Source organism: Rhizophagus irregularis, chromosome 2 (assembly GCF_026210795.1).
Source record: "Rhizophagus irregularis chromosome 2, complete sequence".
NCBI classification, from domain to species: Eukaryota; Fungi; Glomeromycota; class Glomeromycetes; order Glomerales; family Glomeraceae; genus Rhizophagus; species Rhizophagus irregularis.
In genome coordinates this window covers 4217991-4244106 of record NC_089430.1, presented here as the reverse complement: position 1 = coordinate 4244106, position 26116 = coordinate 4217991, and the positions used below count along the sequence as shown (strand labels likewise).

The 26116-nt window shown below is 25.8% G+C and overlaps 6 protein-coding genes across 6 annotated transcripts; 2 read left to right on the top strand and 4 right to left on the bottom strand.

Annotated features, from left to right (window-relative positions):
• Positions 1 to 674: 674 nt before the first annotated feature.
• On the bottom strand, positions 675 to 1876 carry OCT59_012285 (uncharacterized protein; the record flags this gene model as incomplete). Its single annotated transcript, XM_066134351.1, has 5 exons — positions 675 to 880; positions 954 to 1128; positions 1183 to 1267; positions 1355 to 1651; positions 1842 to 1876. 5 exons carry the CDS (start codon positions 1874 to 1876, stop codon positions 675 to 677), a joined length of 798 nt encoding a protein of 265 aa, XP_065989623.1.
• Positions 1877 to 5182: 3306 nt separating this feature from the next.
• OCT59_012284 (uncharacterized protein) lies at positions 5183 to 7169 on the top strand. The gene is made up of 4 exons (XM_025331380.2): positions 5183 to 5698; positions 5780 to 6632; positions 6709 to 6765; positions 6852 to 7169. Exons 1-4 carry the CDS (start codon positions 5240 to 5242, stop codon positions 6869 to 6871), a joined length of 1389 nt encoding a protein of 462 aa, XP_025188550.1. The 5' UTR covers positions 5183 to 5239; the 3' UTR covers positions 6872 to 7169.
• A 2898-nt stretch (positions 7170 to 10067) lies between these two features.
• On the top strand, positions 10068 to 10625 carry OCT59_012283 (uncharacterized protein; the record flags this gene model as incomplete). The annotated part of the gene is made up of 1 exon (XM_025309871.1): positions 10068 to 10625. One exon carries the CDS (start codon positions 10068 to 10070, stop codon positions 10623 to 10625), a length of 558 nt encoding a protein of 185 aa, XP_025188549.1.
• A 1940-nt stretch (positions 10626 to 12565) lies between these two features.
• OCT59_012282 (uncharacterized protein) lies at positions 12566 to 14226 on the bottom strand (the record flags this gene model as incomplete). Its single annotated transcript, XM_025309870.1, has 4 exons — positions 12566 to 12585; positions 12664 to 12720; positions 12798 to 13662; positions 13747 to 14226. 4 exons carry the CDS (start codon positions 14224 to 14226, stop codon positions 12566 to 12568), a joined length of 1422 nt encoding a protein of 473 aa, XP_025188548.1.
• Positions 14227 to 16256: 2030 nt separating this feature from the next.
• OCT59_012281 (uncharacterized protein) lies at positions 16257 to 18372 on the bottom strand (the record flags this gene model as incomplete). The annotated part of the gene is made up of 6 exons (XM_066134350.1): positions 16257 to 16709; positions 16782 to 17363; positions 17446 to 17712; positions 17793 to 17858; positions 17939 to 18133; positions 18370 to 18372. The coding sequence occupies 6 exons, from the start codon at positions 18370 to 18372 to the stop codon at positions 16257 to 16259; spliced, it is 1566 nt and encodes a 521-aa protein (XP_065989622.1).
• A 3950-nt stretch (positions 18373 to 22322) lies between these two features.
• On the bottom strand, positions 22323 to 23924 carry OCT59_012280 (uncharacterized protein; the record flags this gene model as incomplete). Its single annotated transcript, XM_025323980.2, has 1 exon — positions 22323 to 23924. The coding sequence occupies one exon, from the start codon at positions 23922 to 23924 to the stop codon at positions 22323 to 22325; it is 1602 nt and encodes a 533-aa protein (XP_025188546.2).
• Between the last annotated feature and the right edge of the window lie 2192 nt (positions 23925 to 26116).

Here is a 26116-nt window from a genome sequence, read left to right as displayed (position 1 = left end):
TAGTTGCTTAAATGATGTAGTAGTAATAGATTTTATTATTGGAGGGTAGGTTTGATGGGCAGTTTTAAAAAATAATTTAGTTTACTGATTCTTTGCATATTTATTATATTTTCTGTAACGATCTTTCGTCATAAATAAAAAAAATCAGAAATTGAAATTGAAATTTGAATAGTAATAAATTATAATGATATCAGCAATAATAAATTTATACTGTATATAGGTCAGTTTTATGCATTCTCTTATAATAGATACAGATGATGGATAAATTTATCCTGAAAGTATCAATTTTCTTTTAGGATTTGATTATTTAAGCATAAAATTTGTAACATGTAATCGATTCTATCTGTTTTCTTGAGCAAAGAAAAAAAATTAACGATTTTTACAATGACAATTAAAAAAAATGTTAACAAAAAGTTTATAAAGCGAGGACGTCAATAAAACTGTTATTAATTAAAAAAAAAAAATCCGGTTTGAGACAAAAAAAATTTTTTAGCCATAAAGTTTAATTCAAAAAAATAATAATAATAATAACAGGCTTATGAAAAAAGTGCGCTTCAAATTTATGAAGTTAATTTTAGTATGACAAATAAGAGAGACTTGTATATTTATTCAGTATATTGATTCCGAAACTCATACGATGCATTAACATCATTCAATAAATTAATTACAATAAATTATGACGCTTGTTTTACAAGTTTTTCAATAAACTCGGTAACAGGTTTAGGAGTAAAACTGAATTTATCATTATCTAATTCTAGATTAACCTCCCCTTCTTGTAAAAGGACAGCCTTGTAATAATCCAAGAATTGGGGAACTGGTTCAATCTTGTTTTTGTATCGATGTCTTACATCTTTATCCACAATTACTTCCCATTTTGAACCTTCATAAACCATCATAATTAATTACTATAAAAATTCATAATTTAATAACGATTAAATAAAATATTTACTCACCAGAAGCCTTTTCAAATATTTCAAGGTACTCATTTAATGACAGGAATGAGCCAGCAATATTAATACGAGCGTTACGAGCCTCTGGTATTTTAAGTGTCTCTACGGTATATTTTCCAATATCATTCAAAGAAGTAGTGGGAATTTTTTCGTTAGCATCAACATAGAAAGTAGCTTTCTTATTTTTAATATCGAATCCCAACCAATCAAAGAATTCTTGAAATATTCAGACTTCGATATATGTGTACTCAAGTCCACTTTTTTCTAATTCTTCTCTAAATTTATCTTTATCGTCTATGATAAAATGATCTCCAGATCTTTGTTAAATAAAAAGAAAAATCAACAAAAAAAAAATAAGAAAAAAATCATACTTAAATCTTCCAGTAAATTCAGATGGGATGAACCTCTTCACAGAGGCATCCTTGGCAGCGGCTAACAGTGGAGCTTGAGAATTATAAAAGCTCTCAGTTTTAGGATCAGAATTTACAGCACTGACGATAACATCTGTTCCTTTAATAGCTTTGACAAGATCATCGTTTTGACTATAATCCGCATATATAATTTCTGCACCCTTGGAAGCCAGCAGCTTAGCTTTTTCATTTTCTTTTTCTGGTTTCTTTCGAAGAATCTTCACGTTATAAGATCCATCATTCAAAAATGCCTCGGCAATAACATAACCCAAATCACCGTACCTCCTGCTACTGTATGGTTACAGTTTTAAATGGTGAGTGACTCATGATGTGATGAAATTTTTTTTTAAAAAAAAGAAGTTTAAAATTATCTGATAGTTTCTTTTCGTTAAATCCACCTTATTTATACTTTGTAAATCAAAAATTTATTAATATTTGATTATATATATCCTAAATTGATATTGTTTGTTAAACAAATTACCAAAAACAAAGAGATGATATATGAATATTCGACATTTCTCATTGTCCTGAATATTCATGCAAAGTCTCATCATTCGTCAATCAAAAAAAATCAATTAGTAAGAAAAAGATTTTAATATTAAACATAATTAGATAATAAATACAACTCATTATACCAAATAGAGTTACTGTAATACAGTAAATATCTTTTTTAAATGATTTTTATTAATTTATAAGAAATTCGAATCAGAATATTCCATAAAAATTACATTTTACAAACGATTTGATGTTATACAAGATCATCCATGTACATTCATTTCTATGGTATAATGTTCACAATGTTTATTTTTTTTTTATCCCTACATGAAATTTCATCTTTGAAAACGTTAACTTTCTTATTTATATTATTAAATTAAACAAATTCTGTAAAGATTTGTTAAAAAATCTGAAATTCCTAAATATTTCTTCATATTTTTTAGTTAGTATAAAAATAGATCCTCGATTATGTAAGAAAAATTTCTAATTTTCTAGAATTCTAGAATTGGTTTTCATAAATTTCATTATTATTGTCATTGAAATCAAATAAAGGTATAATTATTTTTCCGGAATGGTGAAATTTACTATAACAAGATTATTTAAACATTCATGGTAAAATAAAAAGAACTATAGCCGTGTGACACAGACGCAGATCACAATTTTATGAAACTAAATCACGAGATTTCTCTTCTCTTTTTTTTTTTTAATTTCCGTTTGTCTCCAACCAAGTCAACGATTAAGAAAGGCGTAACTCCGCGATAGTCCTTCGGAAAGGTCGTCAAAAAAAGGTCAAGGTTGAGAGAACATGAAAAGAAAAAAGATCTCAAAAGCCGAATTATTATGAAATCACGTGATGGTAGCCAATAGAAATACGCACTGCGCTATTCAAGCGATTTAATAATAATAAATATTTACTATAATTTAATGTGAAAATATGTATTTAAAATAATAATACAAATACTTGAAATAATACATACATTTTAAAACTATTATTTTTGTTAAAATTATTTTGTAAATTTGTAATACTATTGGAAAAATATAAATAATTTTTTATTAATCACAGATAATTTGGAATAATTTTGTACACAAAGCGGACAGTTTAATAATTTTATTATTTTGCATTGTATTAAATAAACTTGATTATAATCTAAGAAATTTTAGACTATGGAAACAAAAAAATAGTTCTTATTACTATGAATCGATATTAAAGATAACTAATCACGTAATCTGTTGAAAAATATATAAAAATTTTTACCAGCTCACCAGCATTATCCATAAACGGCAAGAACTACAATATCATTCTACGTCTGTACACCAAACAATTAACACAATCTGTTACCCCTTAAATTTTATAAATTTTATTCCAATTGGTAAGGAACAATAAAAAAAAACAATAGCAAAAAAAAATCCTTTTCTATTGGCATTAATTATTAGTAAAATAATTAATATATTAATAAAGAAAAAATCTATTTAACAATAAGAAAAAGATCGTAAAATCAAAAATAAATGATTTTTTGACTCCGAAAGAAAGATTGAACATAAAAAAAACAATTAAAAAAGAAATTTTAATTTTAGTAACCGAAAATGAAAACTAATTAAAAAAAAAAAATCTATTTCGATTTGAACCGAAAAAAAATAAAAAAAAAATGATTAAAAAAAATTATTTTCAGTATTAAAAAACCAAAAATAAAAAAATAATTAAAAAATTTTTCCAGCTTTTAAAAAGAAACTGACAAAATAAAAATAGAAAGTATAAAATTTCAGAAAATTTTCATTCTATGAATTAAAAAATTTCATTAACCGGAATAAATCATTTTGACTTTATTTTTTTTATTTTATTTTTCAGTTGTAGACAAAAATCATTTTGACCATAATATAAATACGGGCGCATGCATATCATATTACGGCACGGGTTTTCATATTACATAATTCAAATTATTTATATGGAGACTATTCTAAATTTCATATAAATTATGAAAGTAGTTGTAGATAAAGATGTAAGAAATCGATGCCAAAACAAGATTGAACCAGTTCCCTTATTCTATTAAATCATGATAAATTTAGTTTTACTCCTGGACCTGTTAGAACTTGTAAAACAAACGTTGTAATTTATCGTATTATTAAATTTAATCAATTTATTTGTTTCCTCAAAAATAAGGGAATAATGTTGATGCATTATAAAAATTATAAAAGCTCCTCCCATTTTGTCAGTAAATCTGGATCATATTTTGTAGTTCATACTTCGAGTTGTATATTTTAAAGTTTTCCAAGGAATATTTTGGTAAATAAAAAATGGTGATAATATTCTTAGTTATATTACCTACCATAAATTTACGAATTAAAAATAATATAAATTGTTTTCATCCTATTATTTATTTATTAGGAAATTTTAACAGATGATACAATATAAAATTAGAGGGTCTCGTAATAATATAATATAAATATTTTTTTATTTATTACATGTGCGAGTTAAGTACACAGTGAAATTCGATAAACCGGATCTATCGGTTCCACTAAAAATATCCGGTTTATCGGGATATCCGGTTTAGCGAAAAAATTTCGATATATTGAAAATCTATTGTATTGAATTTTTAAAAAATTTTCATGCTAATAAAACTAATATACACTATAATTTGATTTTTTCATCTAGTTTTAAGTTATAGAGGTCATGAAAATGAATATAAAATATTTTAATTGAATATATAAGTAATACTTAACTTCAGCCGGAATTAAGATTTTTATAATTCCGGCCAAATTTAAGATTTACCGAATCACGTTACTTAAATTTTATTGGTTACAAGTCACGTGATCCGGTTCATCGAATCATTTTTACTATAGCTGGTTAAAAAATTGATCCGTTATAGCGAATATCGAGCTTTTACTAGTAAACTCCGGTATATCGAGCCTATTTTAATATACGTGATTTGGTTCCAGCAAAAAAGTCCGGTTTAGGCCTAAATCCGGTTTATCAAATATCCGGTTTATCGAATTTCACTGTGTATATTTTTTAAAAGTATAATAAATGACGAATGTTACCCCATTTACTACTAGTTTAATAACGAAGAAGGTTTCCCAAATTTGTAAACCAAGTTAATAAATAGGAGTATAATCTAATTCGGCTTTAAAAAGTTACATTTCACCTATCAATAAAATTAACAAAATTTTTTTGTAATTTAAAACACTTTTATAATAGTGTGACGATCTATATTTGAATTGTCAATCCTACCATGACAATTTTGGTTAAGATAATTCCTTTTTATCTTCATTGATTCATTGAATATCCGAATTTAGTTAAATATAAAAGTAACGCCAATTTTTTTTTTTTGCAACGTAAAATTCTTTGAAACAAACTTATTTACTTCTAACAGAATTTATATTATAAAAATGAGCTTTAGTAATGAAAATCAATTAGTATCTGAATTTGATATATTAAATATTTCTGATAAAGATTCTAATCCCGTAAAAATTAATCATGAAAATTGTTACGACCCAGATAATTATATATTTTGGTGTGAAGAATGTGTTCCTCGTTGCATAATTGAAGGATGGACCAGTGGAAATGATGATATTGATAATTTTATCAAGGATTCGATTTATAACATAAGGAAAAGCTATGATTATCCAATATTTCTTGAATGGGTTCCATTTGATAGATTTGAAGATATGAAACAAATAGGTGAAGGTGGATTTGCAAAAGTGTATTCTGCGACTTGGATCGATGGTATGGCAAAATACATTAAACAAGATGACGGAAATTGGATAAAAGAAGAACCTGAACCCATACAAGTTGCTTTGAAACGGCTAAATGGATCACAGAATATGTCATCTGATCTTTTAAATGAGGTATTTTTTTTAACATGTACTTATTTTAATTTTAAAAAACATTAAAATTTATTTAATTTATTTTAATTTAAATAATAATAGCTTAAAACGCATTGGAAATTAAATTGCTTACAAGGTAATTCTTTAAAATTTTATGGAATAACCAAAGATCCAGAAACTGAAGAAATTATGATAATTATACAATATGCAAATAATGGAAATTTGAGAAATTTTCTTTCAAGTAATTTTAATAAAATTTTATGGGATGAGAAAATAACTTATTTACAATGTTCAGCACTAGACCTTAAATACTTACATGAATTAGGATATTTTCATAAAGATTTTCATAGTGGAAATATATTAAATATTAGGGGTTATTCTTATATTTCAGATTTTGGATTATCTAGACCATCAAATGAACAGAAATCATCAGATAGTAATAAAATAGTTGGTGTGTTGCCATATATTGCTCCAGAAGTTTTAAATGGAGAACCATATACATTATCTTCTGACATTTATAGCTTTGGTGTAGTTATGACTGAATTATCATCTGGAAAACCTCCTTTTTATAAAAGAAAACATGATGGTGGCTTAGCATTAGAAATATGTAATGGACTCAGACCAGAATTTGGAAAAGGAACTCCTGAAATTTATAAGAAATTAGCTCATAGATGTATGAATGCTAATCCAAATCAAAGACCAATAGCCAATGAATTAGAAGAAATATTAAATTGTTGGGATAATTATAAAGATAATGAAAAATATGGATATAAAGGAGAAGAAGTTAAAGCTGTATTTGAAGAAGCTGATAAAGAAATACCAAATATTTCAACCTCATATGAAAAAAAACCTGATGCTATTTATACTAGTAGAGCATTTACATTCAGTAATTTGTCAAAACCCATTAATTCATCTTTTATTGCTACTACATATCTTAATGAAGAAGATAATGAAGGTACATTTTACTATATTATATTTTTTAAATTTTATAAAATAATTAAGATAATGTTTAATTTTATTTATTATGATAGGTTGTCAAGATTCTCAATTAGTTGACTTAGAGGTTCCTAATACATCAAAATTAGAAGGTAAATATAATCAACTATATATTTATGATATTAATTTTATGATATAAAATAAAATGTACTAATGTTTTATTAATTTTTAATAATAGAAGACAATAGTGATAACTAAATAATTTATATTCACAATTTTTTTTTTTTTAAAAAATTATTTAGTATATTTATTTTATAGCCTAAACTATATTTTATTATATGATGGTTTTACATAAGAAACTTTTAAAGGAATATTACGATTAAATTTTTATTAAAAATTATTAAGAGTATTCACAATTATTGGAATAAGTTACGTAATTTTTTATCGTCCAAAGCAAAATTAAGGTCTTTATAATGATAGTGAAAAACGGAGGTCACTCAGCATGTTAAATTATAAAGTAAAATAATAAAATAAATAAATTTTTATTTTCTGATTTAAAAATAAATAAAAAATAAAATCTTCTTTGCATAATGGAAAATATATTGTAGAAGACACTTAAAATGCTAGAGGCTCATACCGCTCATATTAATGTTATTGCTGGCACGTTCCTATCATTAAAATTGATTGCCTTGAAATATTTGAAAAGGTTTCTGATGAGTACATATTTTATTTTATTGTTATTTAAATTATGAATTTTTATAGTAGCTAACTAGCAGTCGCCCGTTGCTTCGCACTAGGATCAATGGACTTAAGCTATACAATAAATTAATATATAATTTTAGTGATTATATACTAGTATTTATATTTATTCTAAATATTAAAAGATTATAATTCATTAAAACATAACAATATATATTTATTTCAATTATTTCGCAGCAATGATCTCGATCCAAACCTAAGAGATGAAAGGAACAAAAAAAAAAATTATTAAGGGGAAAGCATTAGTAATAGGAAAAAAGAAAGTGCCCCTGCAGCATCAATCTAATCATCGATCCAAACCTAGAATGGAATAAACCACATTTTTTCGGGTTGAAAAAAAACCAAGTGAAAAAAAAATTTCAATTTGAAAAAGAAAACTGAAAAAGGAAAATTAATATTTGAAAAAAAAAATTTAAGTTGAGAAAAAACCAAAAAAAAAAATTTGAAAAAATCGGTTTTGAAAAAAAAAAGAATAAAAAGCCGATAAAATTGATAAAATTTCTAAGAAGTTAAAATTTCATTAAATTAGCCCATCGGAATGTGCACATGACCTCAGCCCTTTTTAAAAAATTGGTTCTTGTTCACTTTGTGATTTTTTTAGGCACTCATTGAGTAATTCATGAGTATATTCTTCACTTTTCCATTCATTTAAGCATAACCAATCCCGTTGGCATTTCCGTTCAGTTTCACATTTTTGATCACGTTGACAACTCCATTTTATTTAACCATTTTATGTTGTATTGTTGTTGACATCTACATAATCTATCCTCACATTGCCACTTGTTTTTATTTGTCAATAGATCTTTACATTTCCAATCACATTTCTTTTTACATTTACACTCTTTGTTTCTACTACGTTGGAACATACACCACAGACCATTTACATTTAGGATCATGTTGACATTTCCATTTATGTCCATTTTACATCGTAGTTCGTGACGGCATTTCCAATGATCGATTATTATCGATCAGATGACGAACGATTTCGTAATCTTTAACGAAAAGTAAATTACATTTCGTAAAAATGAATGAATACACTTTTAATTACTAATATATAAAATATAAAATAAAATTAATACAAACCAAACACAATTCATCAACTCTGTATGTTCTGTAAGGTCTTCGCTTCAGCAAATGGAAACTCGAGATCTGACATTTATTGTGGGATTCCGAACAATTCTTCTAGAAAAAGTCTTTTTCTCTTTCTAGAGCATATTAAAATTTTCTAAAATTATTCGCATTAAAAGATTTTTCGCGCTCACTTGAGAATTCACATGACCAAATGGCACACACTTCGTATTTATTGTACCAGATTAGATATTTTAGGTAAAAGATGATTTTATTAACCTGTAAAGAACAATATTAAAATTCGATTTTTTTTTCACATTTTCTTTTTCTTTTTTTTTTAAAAAAAAATTCTTTTTATTTTTCATTCATAAAGTTTGTAAAATATTCCCGATTGTAGTTTGTAAGATAATGTACTTCAGGAAATCTATTAAACAATAAAGATATCAGACAGTAAAATTGTGATTAAACTTCATTAACATGACATAAATTATACAGTATTTATCGTACATTAAAGATCCGATACATTTTATTACAATTTCGACAGTACATATAAAAATGGTTCGGATTTTTTTCTAGTTACTCTCTAAATGATTCCGGCAAACAAGTTATTGACTTTGAAGTGTCTGAACATAAACATGACCAACTAACAACCACACTGTCATATTCATTTTTTTGGGGATAGGTTTCTATACTTTTTGTAATCTACGAGAAAAAATATTATTATTAAATTTTATTTATATTATGATACGATAAAAAAAATTTTATTCTTGATTAACATTTTGTTCATTTATGAAATTTATAAATATTTTTCCTTTCCCTTAAGAAGATACATTAAATTATCAGGACATTTTTTTGGTTATCATAATTTGCAATCAACAAAAAAAAAAAAAAAAAATCTAATACTGTATGACAAAGTAAATATACTATTATTCGTATTCAGTTGAAAATATTATATTTTTCAAGTGTAAACTGGTCGTAAAGAAAAAAAAAACTACTGATATAAAAAAATTGGCTGAAAAAATTCATAAACTTTATAAACTTTAAAAAAAGGTTAAATTATGGTCTACACAGCAGTGTTTGGAGATGAACTGGTCATTTGACTTATTTTCGTATTTTCGTATGCATATTTATTTGGTATTTTGACATTTTTGTAATAGCAAGATCGAATTTCATTTGACATTTGAAACCTTTTGTAATATTATTTTCTTTTTTTATAAAATTTCTATAAAAATTTTTAAGTTAGTAGCGAAGTGATAATCACAATAACGTAAAATATGAAATTTAAGACGAGATGATCTTTTTGGGTAGATGATAATTTATTAATTTTTTTTTTTTGCAATTTCTTTAAATTTCTAATATATTTCTCTTTTATATTAAAGTTCTTTAATGAGTTGAAAGATGAAGATATAAACGTTAATCACGAGACTAAAAGCTCTGGTTCTATTCTGTTAACGGATGACGCAGTGTTAGTAGAAATTATCTGGGCGGAATTCTTCGATGTAGAATTACATTTAACAATCGAGACTTCCCAAAAACCCTTTTCTTCATGGCACTTTACTGATGTAAAAAGCTTTTTAAACTTGGAGGTGATAGCTGGGAACAATTGCCAACATACGAAGGCTCAACTATGAATTTCTCAGATTATAAGAAAACAATAGACGTTATTGTGGAAAGCCTATTGATGGTTCAAAAAACTTCTCCGAACGTAGCTACTGCTAATGAAGCGTCAAGGAGGGAATACATATCACCTATTCTTCACGGAGTGGCTTATTTTTTTCAAAATTCGATCAAAATATATCCTGAGCATGAATTAGTAGGAAGCTATGGACATGGACCTGTGGATTGGACGATCATGGTTAACAATAAGTATATTTTGATCACAGAAGCCAAAAAAGTGGACGTGGATCACGGGGTAGGGCAAAACATCATACAATTGCAGTCCGCCTTTCAGAAGAATCGAAAAAATAATCACGACTCTCCAAGTGTTTTATATGGTATTGATAATAACGATCGACCAATAGAAGTGTTCAAAAGTTCTTTAACACCAATCATTTTGCCTCTGTCTGAGCCAGGGTTAAATAAAGCTACTTTGACTCCTCGTGTAGAGGAACTTTTTGGACAATTACTATGGATATTTAATGAACAACTTAACTCCAGAGGAACTCTGAAGAGAAGCCACACATGAATAGTATTGAGCGTCTAAGTAGTTATATTTTTACTATAAAAATTGATGAAGTTTTGTTATAAAATATATTATTTCATAATAAAATATTCATTATTTTTAAATAATTTTCTTTTTCTATCTGACAAATCTAAAATCATTTCAGATTTTAGCAATACATACAATGGTTCGTCATTTATTTTTCAAAGTTATTAACCAATAATTTTTTGCAATTTTTTTTTTAGCCTTTAGTGCTAGATTATTATTCTTTATAAATACATAAAATAAATAAAATTTTGAGTCTGGCTGCCTGTAACAACCTTGGAAGATTGATGTAAAAAAAGTCAATGAAAATCAAGTTTTAGAAATGAAATATTTACAAAGTGAAATTCAATAAACTGGATTTATCGGTTCCACTAAAAATATCCGGTTTCTCGTATAGCGAAAAAATTTCCATATATTAAAACTATTATACTGGATTAAAATATTTTTAATTGAATATATAAGTAATATAGTATAATTTCAGCCAGAATTAAGATTTTTATAATTCAGGCCAAAATTAAGATTTACCGCATCACGTTGCTTAAATTATTGGTATATGATCACGTGCTACGATAAAAGAAAATTTGAGATTTTACTAGTAAACTCAAAAGTATTTCAATATACGTGATTTGGTTCCAGCAAAAAAATCCGGTTTAAGCCCGAATCTGGTTTATTGAAGATCGAATTTCACTGTGTATATTGTAATAAAAAGTAACAGTTTAATTTTTATAATAAGAGAAAAATTAGAAAGGTTGAGCATAGAAAAATAAAATTAATATTTTGAACAATTATAAAAACTGAAACTCTTCGCTTGAGAATATTAAATATTTTATGTATTAATATATAGTACATTTTTATGTAACATATTACCAATAAAAATGCGTAATAATACTGTACATATATATATACTAGATAAATTCTTTATATACAAATTCATTAAAATTTCTAAAAAATTAAACATATTTCACACAATTAAAGTTAGCTATAAAATGGGAATTTTTATTCTTTAATTTGAATAAATTATTATTCTCTAATAAATTATGATTTAAATGTAAGAATAAAATAATGATTGTACAGTTATGTTGGATAATAAAAATAATTTATCTATTGAACGTGGAAATCATTGAAATAAATAAAATTCTTTGTTTCCTAACTTGTCTAAATAAAATAGTATATAAATTTTGATAAATTTCATTAAAAATAAATAAATAAATAATAAAGAATAAATGATATAAATTTATCAAATTATGTACTAAAATCATACCCCTTTTATTTCATCTCTATTAATATTATCGTTATAAATTTAAAAATAATTTTTACTGAAATGTAATTTTTAACAGATACTTTAAGTAACAATTATTATTTATTTACTGTACATTCCTTTCTTCAACTTTTTTGTGATTTTTATGCGATTCATAAAAAAAATTGGAGTGATTTCTATAAAGGAATAAATGTCATTATAAACAAACATCTTAATAATATTATGATATATAATAAGATATATTATTTAAATGAAATTATTATTACGCAAAGACTGACTCTTAATTGCATTTGGTGAACTGCTTATTGATATTGAACGTTCATAGAATATTTGATAAAATAAAATAAATCTAATATTATTTTTGTTCTTAACTATTAATAACGATTATTGTGTTAATTTTCTGTGAATACCCAAATTTATTATTTCGAAAGATATAATTTATTGATTTTTTATTATTTAAGTAAAATAACTCATAGAATCAAATAATCAAATTATTGGACAAACTAGAATGAGAATAACAATAAAACCAAAGCAAGAAATAAAATAATTATGAAGTCATAAAGTAAATTTTTCCTTTAATATATAATACATTTATAAAAAAAATCTACATTCCTTACCATAAAAAAACAATATTTAGGTAAAAATTTTGAATTTGATTCGCTTAGTTATCAACATCATTATCTATTATTTAAAAAAACATTAGTTTATTTTAACATCATAAAAACAGATAAACTGAAGGTAATAAGTTACTATACTCACCTTTTAGTTTTAATGAGCTAGAAATCTCTAAGCCAACTAATTGAGAATCCTGACAACCTATTATAATAAATAAAATTATTCATTATCTTAATTATTTTTATAAAATTTGTACAAAATAACATAAAATTTAATACCTTCATTATCTTCTTCATTAAGATATGTGGTAGCAATAAAAGATGAATTAATGGGTTTTGACAAATTTTTAAATGTAAATGTTCTACTAGTATAAATAGCATCAGGTTTTTTTTCATATGAGGTTGAAATATTTGGTATTTCTTTATCAGCTTCTTCAAATACAGCTTTAACTTCTTCTCTTTTATATCCAAATTTTTCATCTTTACCTAAATCCGTCAAATAACTATTCCAACAAATTAATATTTCGCGTAATTCATTGGCTGTTGGTCTTTGATTTGGATTAGCATTCATACATCTATGAGCTAATTTCTTATAAATTTCAGGAGTTCCTTTTCCAAATTCTGGTCTGAGTCCATTACATATTTCTAATGCTAAGCCACCATCATGTTTTCTTTTATAAAAAGGAGGTTTTCCAGATGATAATTCAGCCATAACTACACCAAAGCTATAAATGTCAGAAGATAATGTATATGGTTCTCCATTTAAAACTTCTGGAGCAATATATGGCAACACACCAACTATTTTATTACTATCTGATGATTTCTGTTCATTTGATGGTCTAGATAATCCAAAATCTGAAATATAAGAAGTACCACCAATATTTAATATATTTCCACTATGAAAATCTTTATGAAAATATCCTAATTTATGTAAAATTTTAAGGTCATTTGCTGAAAAGTATAAATATCTAATTTTCTCTTCCCATAAAATTTTGTTAAAATTGCTTGAAAGAACATTTCTCAAATTTCCTTCCTTTGCATATTTCATAATCATCATAATTTCTTCAGTTTCTGGATCTTTAGTTATTCCATAAAATTTTAAAGAATCTGCTTGTAAGCAATTTAATTTCCAATGTGTTTTAAGCTATTATTATTCAAATTAAAATAAATTAAATAAATTTTAATATTTTTTTAAAATTAAAATAAGTACATGTCATGTGAAAATTACCTCATTTGAAAAATCAGCTGACATATTCTGTAATCCATTTAGCATTTTCAAGGCAACTTTCATGGATTCAGGTCCTTTTTTTATCCAATTTCCATCATCTTGTCTGATGTATTTTGCTGTACCATCAATCCAAGTTGCAGAATACACTTTTGCAAATCCACCTTCACCTATTTGTTTCATATCTTCAAATCTATCAAATGGAACCCATTCAAGAAATGATGGATACCATTTACTATCTTTACTATTATAAAATTTACTTGCATTATAAATCGAATCCTTGATAAGATTATCAATATCATCATTTCCACTGCTGGTCCATCCTTCAATTATGCAATGAGGAACACATTCTTTACACCAATATTTTTTATTATCTGGGTCATAACAATTTTCATGATTAATTTTTACAGGATTTGAATCTTTATCAGAAATATTTAATTTATCAAATTCAGATACTAATTGATTTTCATTAATAAAGCTCATTTTTATAATATAAATTCTGTTATAAGTAAGTAAGTTTGTTTCAAATTTGTGAAAAAGAATTCCACGATTATAAAAAAAAAAAAAATTGTGTTACCAAATACGTAATTTAATTTGGATATTCAATGAGAATAAAAAAGGAAATCATTTCAATCAAATTGGCATCGCAGTAATACAAATCGACAGGTGATTGTCATACTAATAAAGACGCTAGAGTATAATTTCAAGTCATAAAATTAACCTATTAATTTATTGATAAAGATAAGAAAGTTCAATTTGTTATAATATTATATTAACTTCAGGAAAAAATTATCTAGAATAACACAACTCGAAATATAAACTACATAATACAAAACTAATTTTGTTAAGCAGCAGCGTAGCATAAAATAGTGGTGTGAACGTCTTTCTGTAAGAAAAGTAGTTTCATTCTTACTATAATAATTGATGAATTTTTATTATAAAATAGACTCTATATTTATAATAAATTTTTAATATTATCAAATAGTAATTTTTATTTTCTATCGTACAAATTTATCATTTCAGATATTAACGGCAATAGTTATAGTACAATATATAAAATTTGTTAAATGTTACTCATATAAAAATATTCCCACTTATAATACAGTAATAAATTTCGAATAACACAACATTTTTAATAAACTTAGATTTTAATTTCTATAAAAACTAAAACAAAAATTCTAATAGATGAAATAGATAAAATTTTAGCTTTCACGATTTTTTTTTTCAAGTTATAAAAGTTATAAGAATATCAAAGATTTTGACATTCGTTTTTTTTTTAAGAACGTTAGTTATCAAAAAATCAAATAAATCATGAACTTATAACATAAATGTAACATTTTTAAATTATTTAAATTATTTAAACTTTAAAGTAAGGCTAAAAACTCATGATTCTATTCGTTTCAATTTTGATTTTTGTTATTCAAATGACATATTAATCAATTCATCAAAATACATATTTTGTAATTTATTTAATATCAATAAACTTTATCATAAGTTATCCACCTTAGAGCTTAAATTTAATTTCGTGATTAATTTGATATTTGGTTCTTTAATATATGTTAAGTATACGGTTAATTAACCAGTTATTATTAAAACAATTTTTTAGAAATTTTTTTGGTAGCAAATTGTACCGATTTTTGATTTTATTCACATATTTATCTGTTGGGAAGATTAATACTTTTAGCATATTAATGAAGGAATTAAAACTTTTAAGTTTGGGAAAGCTATATACTTAGTCTGACCATGATTTTGGTCTTAACCGATTAACCCTTAACCGGTTAACCAGAAAATAAGCTCATCCATAGTTATAAATACTATATCATGTGATTTTTATTATTATTATTATTAATGATTTCGTCTTTCGTTTTTTCGTAATTGATGTTATAGGTTTTTAAAAATCCGGAGCTTAATTTTGAAATAATTAACGTCAAACTTTTTATTTTTTTAATAATTTGGCAAATGAACTTAAGACTTTTGCTAGCTAAAAATTACTGACCACCGGAGAAAACTTTTTCATTTTTAATAGCAGATAACCACCTTGATTTATCGAGGCGATAGGAACTTCCTAACCATATAATCAAATTTTGCTGCGCCACGCACATGGACGAATCAATCGAATCATCGCGACATTGTATGAACTCACCGTCTTGTCCGTCTTGTCCTTTTATAGATTTATAATTTTTAAAATATTTATCTGTATATAAAATGTTTTGCAGAAAACGAATTATAAATCTTTATTCAAAAAAAAAAATCAAGGTTTTGACGGATTTTTTCAAAATTATTTGTTTTTTTTTGTTTAAAAAAAAAAAGGTATTAGAAAATAAGGTAAATAAAGATAATAAAAATAAAAATAAAAATAAAATATAATAAAAATTTTATTGGATAAAATGATACATAAATAATTTAAAAGAAAAATAATATTATAAGGTACAATTAAGTTACAATACTTAGAATTCCGAAAAAGTTCTCGACTTATTATTCTTGAACGTACCATAACGATAATACACATTAATTTAGCAGAAGTAATCGCCAGTTTTATGACAAATCTCACCGTACCGACATTTTTTACATAAATATCGTTTATGATGGCTGATCTCCTCCGCTTCCTTTAGATGTTCGTATTTCAATAGTCTATTTCCAGGCTGCTCGCATTTTTTGCAACTTTGCATGTAAAAATCATTTCGATTCAAATTCTCTACCGAAAATTTATCTATAAACTTATGGAGTTTTATCCAAGTATAAGAACTTGGCCAAGTTCTATAGCAATGATTTCTACACATCCACTCTCCAAACACTCTGTAATGATTATTCCATACTAAATGGCAAACGATCTCGACGGTTGGGGTTTGAGTTTGAATTTCTGTCAATCTTCCTGCTGGTAATGATGTTGATTCTAACGGTGAACAGATATCTACAGCAGGAATTGGAGCTAAACTTGGATTTTTACTTCCTTCACTCTCATCTTCCTGATTAAGATAAATTATAATTAATGAAAATTTGTGGAAACTAAAAAATAATTAAAAATTAATTTAACCTACATATAAAGCATTTTCCTGTGGTGTATACAATTGAAAACTTGAGATCTGACCACTTTTCCCGCATTCCTTACAGTCCTTTCTGAAAAACTCGTACTGTTCACTTGGTGATTTCTTTAGGTGTTTTTTGAGAAGTTCTTGAGTATATTTTTCACTTTTCAATTCATTTAAACATAGCCAATCACGTTTACATTCCCGTTCGGTTTTACATTTTTGAACATGTTGACATTGCCACTTGTTTTTATTTAGCCAATTATCTTTACATTTCGAATCGTGGTATTGTTTACATCTACAAAAATTTTTCTCACAATGTAATTCAATTCCATTTAGCCTTAAATCTTTACATTTCCAATCACGTTTCACCAAACATTTACACTCTTTGTTTCTACATTGGAACATACTCCATGGACCATTACACTTAGGTTCATGTTGGCATTGCCATTTATGTTGAGAATACCATTTGTATCGACAATTAAAACCCGATTTACATTGTAATTCGTGACGACATTTCCATAATCGACAAAGCCAATAACCATAAATTTGATACTTATTATTATCGATCAAATTACGGACGATTTCAGTAATCTATGTTACATTTTCGAAAGAGAGAATAAATACAGTACATTTGATTACTAATATATGAAATATAAAATGAAATAATACAAACCGAGCACAATTCCTCAAATTTGGATGATTTTTTCTTCAACAGATGAAAACTCGAGATTTGACATTTATTGCGACATTTTAAACACTTTTCCCAAAAAAAATCATTTGCTTTTTCCAAATAACTTTTAAAACTTTTCATCCCAACGTTAAAGGTTGTTTCTCGTTCATTCGAATATTCACATGATTGACACGCCCAAATGCCACACACTTTGTATCTACATCTACCATCACGGAATAGAAATTTTAGGTAATAGATGATTAGGTAAACCTACAATTAACAAATATTAAAAATTTTATGTTTTTTACATTTTTAAAAACTCCAAAAAAATTTATTAAATTTGACTTAACATTTTCATTCCCAAAATTTATAAAATATTCCGTCTGTGGTTCATAAAATAATGTACGTAAGGAAATCTATTGAATAATAAAATTATTAATTACCAAAATTGTTAATTAACGTTAGTTGTTACATAACACGAACATGCTTATCGTACATTAAAGATCGGACAAAGTTCGTTACAACTAAGACACAACATTAAAAAATTGTTTGGATTTTTCTCTAGATATTCTCTAAATGATTCCGGAGAATAAGTTTTTGTCTTTTTAATATTTGAGCATTGGCATAACCAGCTGACAACCGCATTATCATATTCGTTTTTCTGGGTTAAATCTTCTATGCTTTCGGTAACCTACGAGGAACAAAAAGTATGATTTAAATATTTTTTTTATATATTAAAATACGGTAAAAAAAAAAAAATTTTTTTTGACCAACATTTTGTTCATTTATGAAATTTATAAAATATTCGTCTTTTTTCGTAAGAAGATTCTATTAAATTATCAAGACGTTTTAAGATTATCATAATTTGCTACTAACAAAAAAAAAATTTTTTATCCAAAACAAATATGATAATAAATTTGAACATACCATTTTATTCTCTTGTAAATATTTTATTTTTTTATATATATATATAAAATGTAAAATGTAAAATGGTTGTGAAGGAAATATAGGAATATAAACCACAAATCTAAAGATAAAAGGTCGCTTAAATACTTTTGCTGAGAAAAAGTATGATCAACAAAGCTTTTAACGCAGTAATTCGGAAATGACTGACTTCTTGACCATCTGACCATTTTATGATATATAGATACATTTGGTATTTACCATTTTTATAATTGGTAAAATCGAATATCGTTTTGAACTGACATTTGAATTCTTTGTAATTTTTTCATGTTTTTTTCATAAATTTTTGGTTAGTAGTTAAAATGATAATCCCAAATGAATAATAACAGAAAGACGATCTTTTATGAGATGAGCAAAGGTTATAATAACGAAAAGATGATCTTTTGTGAGATGGGCAAAGATTATTAATTTTTTTGAAAATTTAATTAAAATTTTCCTATATTTTTCTTTATATTAATGTTTTTGTTAAAAAAAAAAAAGTAACTACTTATGGTAAATGTATTAATTTCAATCGTATAAAATAATAATATAGTGTGATCTAAGAAATTATAATGATTTATTTAAGAAATATTTTCCGTTCATATAATGATTTCATTGCGTAATAGCGTAATACAGAGTCGAATGACGTTCAATTGTCATTTCAAGTAATTCGTAACATCACTGGTTTAATTCGATATTAACGAAAATTATAAATATTTTTTTTGGCAATGATAAACGAGAATTTTTTTTTATAAGGATCTTTATTAGGAAAAGAGATTGTTAAAGTCAATCGGTAGTTGGCCTGTTTAATTTATACTTGGTTAATAAAAATAAATTGACATAAATTACAAATGTAAAATAATTCAAAAGACTTCTAAAATTTCTTCAAATTTTCCTTACGACCTTTTTTTTCAAATCCATAAATTTTACATAATTTATAACAAAAAATTTCTATAAGATTTATTTTCTGCTACGGATATTACGAAAAAGAACTGTGATGGATGTAATTGTGATGCAATATAACAAATCACTAATACCATACAGTAAGCACTTATACTTTTTTGTAATTGCACCTAACACTATTCTTAAACCAGTTAAATTAATTATAAAACACGAAAAGCAGAAACTATTAACAGACAAGATAGATATACATTCTTATGTCGGGTTATCGATATTAATATCAAGTTTTTTTTAATTATTTTATAAATTTTGAATTTGATACATTTAGTTTTCATATAAAACTCAACGCTTTTTTCATTACGTAATATTTTTTTATTTTTATTTTATTTATTTTACTTTAAGAAGTGTGGTTATTCTAGCTAAACTATTTAATAGATACAGAAGCGGCTATACTGGCTATTAAAGAATGAGCTATAATACCTATCCCAAACAACAACGAATCGGGACCCACCTTTCAGAAAAAAAATTCTGCGGAACGGTGCATAATCCCCGCCCGACTTAATATTTTAGGGTTAGCAAAAATTTTACGTTACTCTTAATAAAAGTCATGTGATCTAATATTTGTAATTTAATTGGTTGTACTATACCTTACATATACAATAATACGACTAATATATAAAAACAAAAAAATGAAAAACAATATTTCTTAATAATAAACGAAAAAAAAATTTTTTTTATTTTTCTAATAATAAAATGAAAAAAATATTTCTTAAAACATTTTTATTTTCTTTTCTAAAAAAAAAAATTTTTAATTTTTTTGATAAAAAAAAATGTCCACTAGGCTTGGAGACAAAGTTCCACCGGCAAATTGTATATACTAGTTATTAATTGTATAAAATAATTGATAGAATTTTCAATATTATATTGGCGTATTGTAATTATATTGGTTTAATTAAATTGGTTAAAGTCACAAGTAGACTTACTTGGCTAAGACAGCAACGATATCTTATCCAAAAAATATTCAATGTACGGTCTATTCAATTTTTTTTGTCTCATAAGTTATAGCTCATATTTATACACTACAGCAGTGTTGGCACTTGGCCGATTGGCCAGGATTGGCCATTTGGCCGGCCAAACTGGCCAAAAAAATCTTTGGCCACGGCCAAATGCCAATACAGCCTTAATAAAGTATTAGTATTTTGTTATTTGGCCAAAATTTGCCCGGGGTTGGCCATTGACCGTTTTGCCATTTTGGCCGGCCAAATCGGCCAAAAAAATTCTTGGCCGCGGCCAAATGCCAACACTGCACTACAGCAACACCGAAGTTTCTAGATAAATTAATACCGCAATAACAATAATAATAAATTTGTATAGGACAACATACTATACATTCAAAAATCTTAAGGACATTTAAGTTTTCACACAATAAATAACAATTGGTTTTATTTTCTGGAAATCAAGATTCAAGAAAACTACGCATGGTTTGTTGTTATTATGTGGTGCAGGTGGACTGCTGATTTGTGTTGTTGAACTTATGATTACCGATCATGAATTTATTTATCATAACCTATGCTCGAATATAAATAAAGCTTCCAAAGAATCTTTAGAGTTACTACTTTTTTTTCTAAACAGTACAAATACGAGAAGAGCATAGTAATAAAAATATTTTAATATGTCTAAATTTTTATTCATTAATATTTGCAAACTTAAATATATAATTTGTCTTCTAAAATATTTATATTTAAATACATTTAAGTGAATAGGTACTGGCGATTAGCTACACCATTTTAATAATAAGGCGGATAAAGAGAATGATTGTCTCAAAGAGAACGGGACATAAATATTATAATCTAAATTATTTTGCGCAACATTAACTATTGGAGAGTTGTGACACATAGTGACAACCAAAACCATTTGCCTAGATATCTAACCATTTCTTCCGTTAATTTTAGTTCTATAATAAGATAAAATTAGTAGTTTAGCGGATTAAAAAATTTTATTTCATTTTCAGGAAATTATTAATACGATGTGCGAGAGGTAATTTGCATTCAGGTAAGTCAAATAAAACCTAATCCGACTCGTTGAAGCAGTAATAAGTTTTAATGTTATCGTCCTTATTATCTTTTACCTTTGTTAATTCCTTCTTGCATGACTCGTGTTGTCTCGAAGTGTAATACATTGACGTGTAAAAATTTTGTTTTAAACTATTATCTCTATAAACACTGCATATTTATCTAATAATTCTGGATTCACTAATACGATCAAAAGATCTCGAAGAAACTTGAGGTGCGGAATTTTCATGCAGATTCCCAGTAAAGATCAAATGACAGGAAATTTGTCATTTATACTGCTATATAATTCAGGACAAACTTATGATGCAGGCAAAATTACAAATTTATATTATCACGTAATTGACCGACCGTAATTGGGTCGCACCTTTTAAAAACGGCTGTATATTATGAATTTTCTTACATAGATTATTGTCCAATTATTTATCAATTTCGTGCCATTAAAACTTATTTACAATAAATGAATGTGTTAATACTCTAATTTTAAAATGATTTTTAGTTTATACAAGTTCACGTAAATTTTCTTAAGAAATTTACAAAAGCTTCCGCATATTTTCACAAATTTACCTAAGTTTACATTCCCGTCGCATTGTTACACCTATATTTTTTAGTGACATGATATACGTCCTTAACTTTCGTACTAATAAATAAAATGAATCATAGCTCGTGATTAAAATAAAAAAATTGTTTATTACGCTACGTATCAGTCAAATTTCAAAATGTTATAAAATTGTGTAAAAAGGAGCGTTAGAAATTCCTTCTTTTTGGTAAATGGATTTTATTTGAATATTTAACAATAAATTCGTTGAGTTACCAATAAAATATAAGAATTTAAGGATAATCAAAAAAATTTAATAACTATTGTATCACTAACATTAATGTACAAAAGGGTCGATTAAAGAATTATAAGGAAAGAAAGTAAGAAAAAAAAAGAAAATGCGATTATGAAAGCGTAATATTACACGATTTCTAACAATCACACTTAATTTCGCTTAATTCCTCCCTACTTGATTTGTTAGAACTTTCAAGCAATTCTTCATGATTTTTTAAATAAGCTTTGATATTACCTATGTTGGAGGAATTTCTTCCGATGTCATCTTTATCTTCTTCCGATAATATTTGGTATATTCCACAACCTTCCATATCATCTTCAAAATTTTGGAATAATTTCGTGACTTTTTGTTTGACATTCGTTAGTGTCGATCTAATTAAGCTATGATCATCAGTTTCGTTATTATCATTCGAGTTAAATTTTTCATCTTCTTCAGTTTCGGGATTCAAGCTATTATCATTCGAGTTAAATTTTCCATCTTTTTCAGTTTTGGGATTCTTCGATATAAATTTTTCATAATTCGAATAAATTATTTGCGAGAGATTCGAATTAATTTCATCCTTAAGATTCGAACCAATATTCTTTTCGAGTCTTTTGGTTATTGCTTTTTTGAATTGTGAATTAACATTTTTGTAACCCGATAAAACTTTTTCTTGTTTCACTTCTTTTTCAATATCATCTAGCTCCTTATCAATCATGTGCTCTGAAATGAGCTTTTGTTTGAGTTTTTCAGTGATTTGAAGTATGCATGTTGAAGTAATATTGATATTTTTTCTAACCCACGCTCGGCTCCCTTTTTTATGTTTCTTGCAATTGTCTTCCATCTTGTTTTTTCTTATTTTTTCTATTTCTTTTGAGTCACATTTTCTTTTTTCGTCAACTTGAATCATAGCTACTTCTACGTTGACCAAGTTATCAATACTCATTTTGAACATTCGGTGAAGGTTAATATAATGTGAAAAAAAAGTATGCACATCCTTTCCTACATAATGCCTAACAATTGACACACAAGCAGATATTGGAAGACCTGAAGAAATTTTATACAAGTAGTAATTTTCATCCGAAAGAAGAATTCCAAACACAACTCCAGGCGTCAAACTAAGGACAACAAACCAAATAAAGCGAATAAGAGATAAATATTTTAATGGAAAGTACATATTCTTTTTTTTAAAAGCGTAACCCAAACCAAAATCTATTAAACAAATGAAGATGGAGAACCACACAATATAAAGTCTTATATAATAAGAAATTTTACAACCAATAACATTGGACTTGGTTAAACAAAATGAATTAATATATTCAGGGGACTCAAAAGGTGAAACAATTTTTTTTGATGGATCATCATGGACTTCAACTGAAAGGGGAAGGTAGAAGATATATATAGTTATATAAAAAGGGAATAGCGAAGAATGTCTAACAAACCATCTAAGGAAAGCTCTGAAAAACTTGTATGTTTTATTTTTTTCGTTTTCATAGTTACTTTTAGGCGGCGGTGTGTAATGAAATTGATACAAAAGATAAACTAATATCAACCCCAATATGGTTATAAACAAACCCCAAAATAGATGATCCGTTAAAAAAAATCGTAAAACAGTAGGTAATAAAATTGATAAAAATATAAAAGTGTCATCAAAAAATTCATAGAATTGACCTTTTCCGTTTACAAGAAATATAGTAAGAATAGTTACAGCTTGAACAAAATAATTATCGAACACTTGTTTTCCATAATTTATATCCATTTTTTTTTTTAGAAAGGACAAATTAATTAAAGGGACAAATAATTATAATTTTTTTTATTTTTTTTTTTGGCGAGAATACGAAGAATGCATCTTTTTATATATTCGAATCCGGATATAGTTTGAAAAATTCTTATTATCTGTAGTAGGTAGGTGCAACAAACACGAATGAACAAAATTACTTTTTTAATAACGCTAATGGGAAATCTGACAAATCTGACGAATCTGTGTAATGTTTACAATGTTATTTATCGATCAAGTGAAATAATTGTTGTAGGACAACATTTCAAACTTATCACAAGTTTCTATTCATCCAAAGTTTTATTCTTTTCATTACCATTATCGAAATTGATAATTAGAAATCACATAGTACAAACTACTCATTTTAGAAAATATAAATAGAGAATCTATAAGGCAGCTCAAAGACGATCGTCTACCGTTAATTTAGTAGCCAGAAACCTGTAAAATTAAAATATTTGATTTACACATGTTTTAATGATGCTTTTAAATATATCAAGTATTAAAAGTAATTTACTTATTAAAAAAAAAAGACAGGAATTCTCAGTTAATTAACAAGTATACAAAAAAATGTGAGAATATTTTATCAAGTTGATAATAACGAGAACAAACAAATAATACGCCAAACTTGCGGGATGTTTTTTTTTTATTTTTAAATCGTATACAAATTCTGAAGTTTTATTATTGTAATATTTTCCTATCTTGTATCAAAATTCAAAAAATAAATTTTTTGAAAACAGCAAATTTTGTGATAAATTATGTGACAAGTTTCCTATAATCAAAATTCGTATACTAATTAGTTATACAGTAATTGTTACACTATCGTAAAAAATCATTTGCGGTTAACTGCGAATTCGGTCGTTTCAATAAGGAATATACAGTATGAAAATTTGATTTGTCGATCATCCGTTATCTGGGTCCTGAACCCTGATGCAAGAACACGATTGTTTATCTTATTACGAAGCGCCAATAACGAAGTACAACAAACAAACATTAACCTTACCAATTTTAGAACTTACAAAAATTAAAAAGTTTTTTTTTAATTATATCAGATTTATCATACAAATTTTCAGTTTTCCAATAAATATACGTGTTTTTTTTTAAAAAAAAAAAAAATTGTAAAAAATGATTAATTTGTTTAATTGGACTACTTTCCACTATACTATAAGAGTTAAACACAATAGAACATAATAAGTTAACGGATACATGTCCGATATATTGTAATATAATTTATAATAGTAAATAATTTGTACAATTCAAATAAACACAAAAACTTGTTCCGAAGTTTCAAATTTAAGAATTTTGGAACGTAAAATCTATAATTTTTTTTTTTATAAAATTTACCTAATAAAGAAAATCACTTCTTTAATAGAAATTCATAAAAATCTGATTGATGTACAGTATATCAAGTCATTTAGTCAATTCCTATTCGGATCGACAATGTGCGTCAGATATGATTTAGAGTCTTACCAAAAGCGGTACGTACAATAATTCGATTCCCCGAAATGACTAAATAATTGTAAAAATTCTATTATTCAAAGATTCGAAAACTGTGATACATTTACATTTTACATAGATAAGCAAATGTATTTTTAATTCTATGCATAAAAAAAAGTAACAATAGAATTTTTAAGTGTTATAAAATATTTTTTTCTTCCGTATCAGTAAATAAATCAAATGCCAATTTTAGCACATATGAAATTGAAAAAGTTAACTACACTAAATCGGCAAATAGTAAATGCATGATAATAAAAAAAAAATAAATGAATAATTTTGAAAAATCGATTAAAGTTCCGATTAATAAGGATCTATATTGCAAACAAATAATTATTAATTATATATCAAAGATATAAATACTGTTACGATGTGACGAAATCACGTGATATAACTGTTGATCGATGGTAATTTATCGGGACGATTAATATTAATCAACGTCATATAACGGGAGGATCAATGTTCGAAATGTTTGATATATCAAATATATCAAATATATTAGCTATATTGCACATATTAAATATATCGCACATATTAAACATATCAAACATTTTAAACATTTTTAGCTTAGTGTTTTTACATATAAATAGATGCGTTATTTTTCGATGTATTTAAGATAGGTATCCAGTCAATAAGATATTTACCGATATTAAATAAAAACACTTTTTATTATTTATATCTTT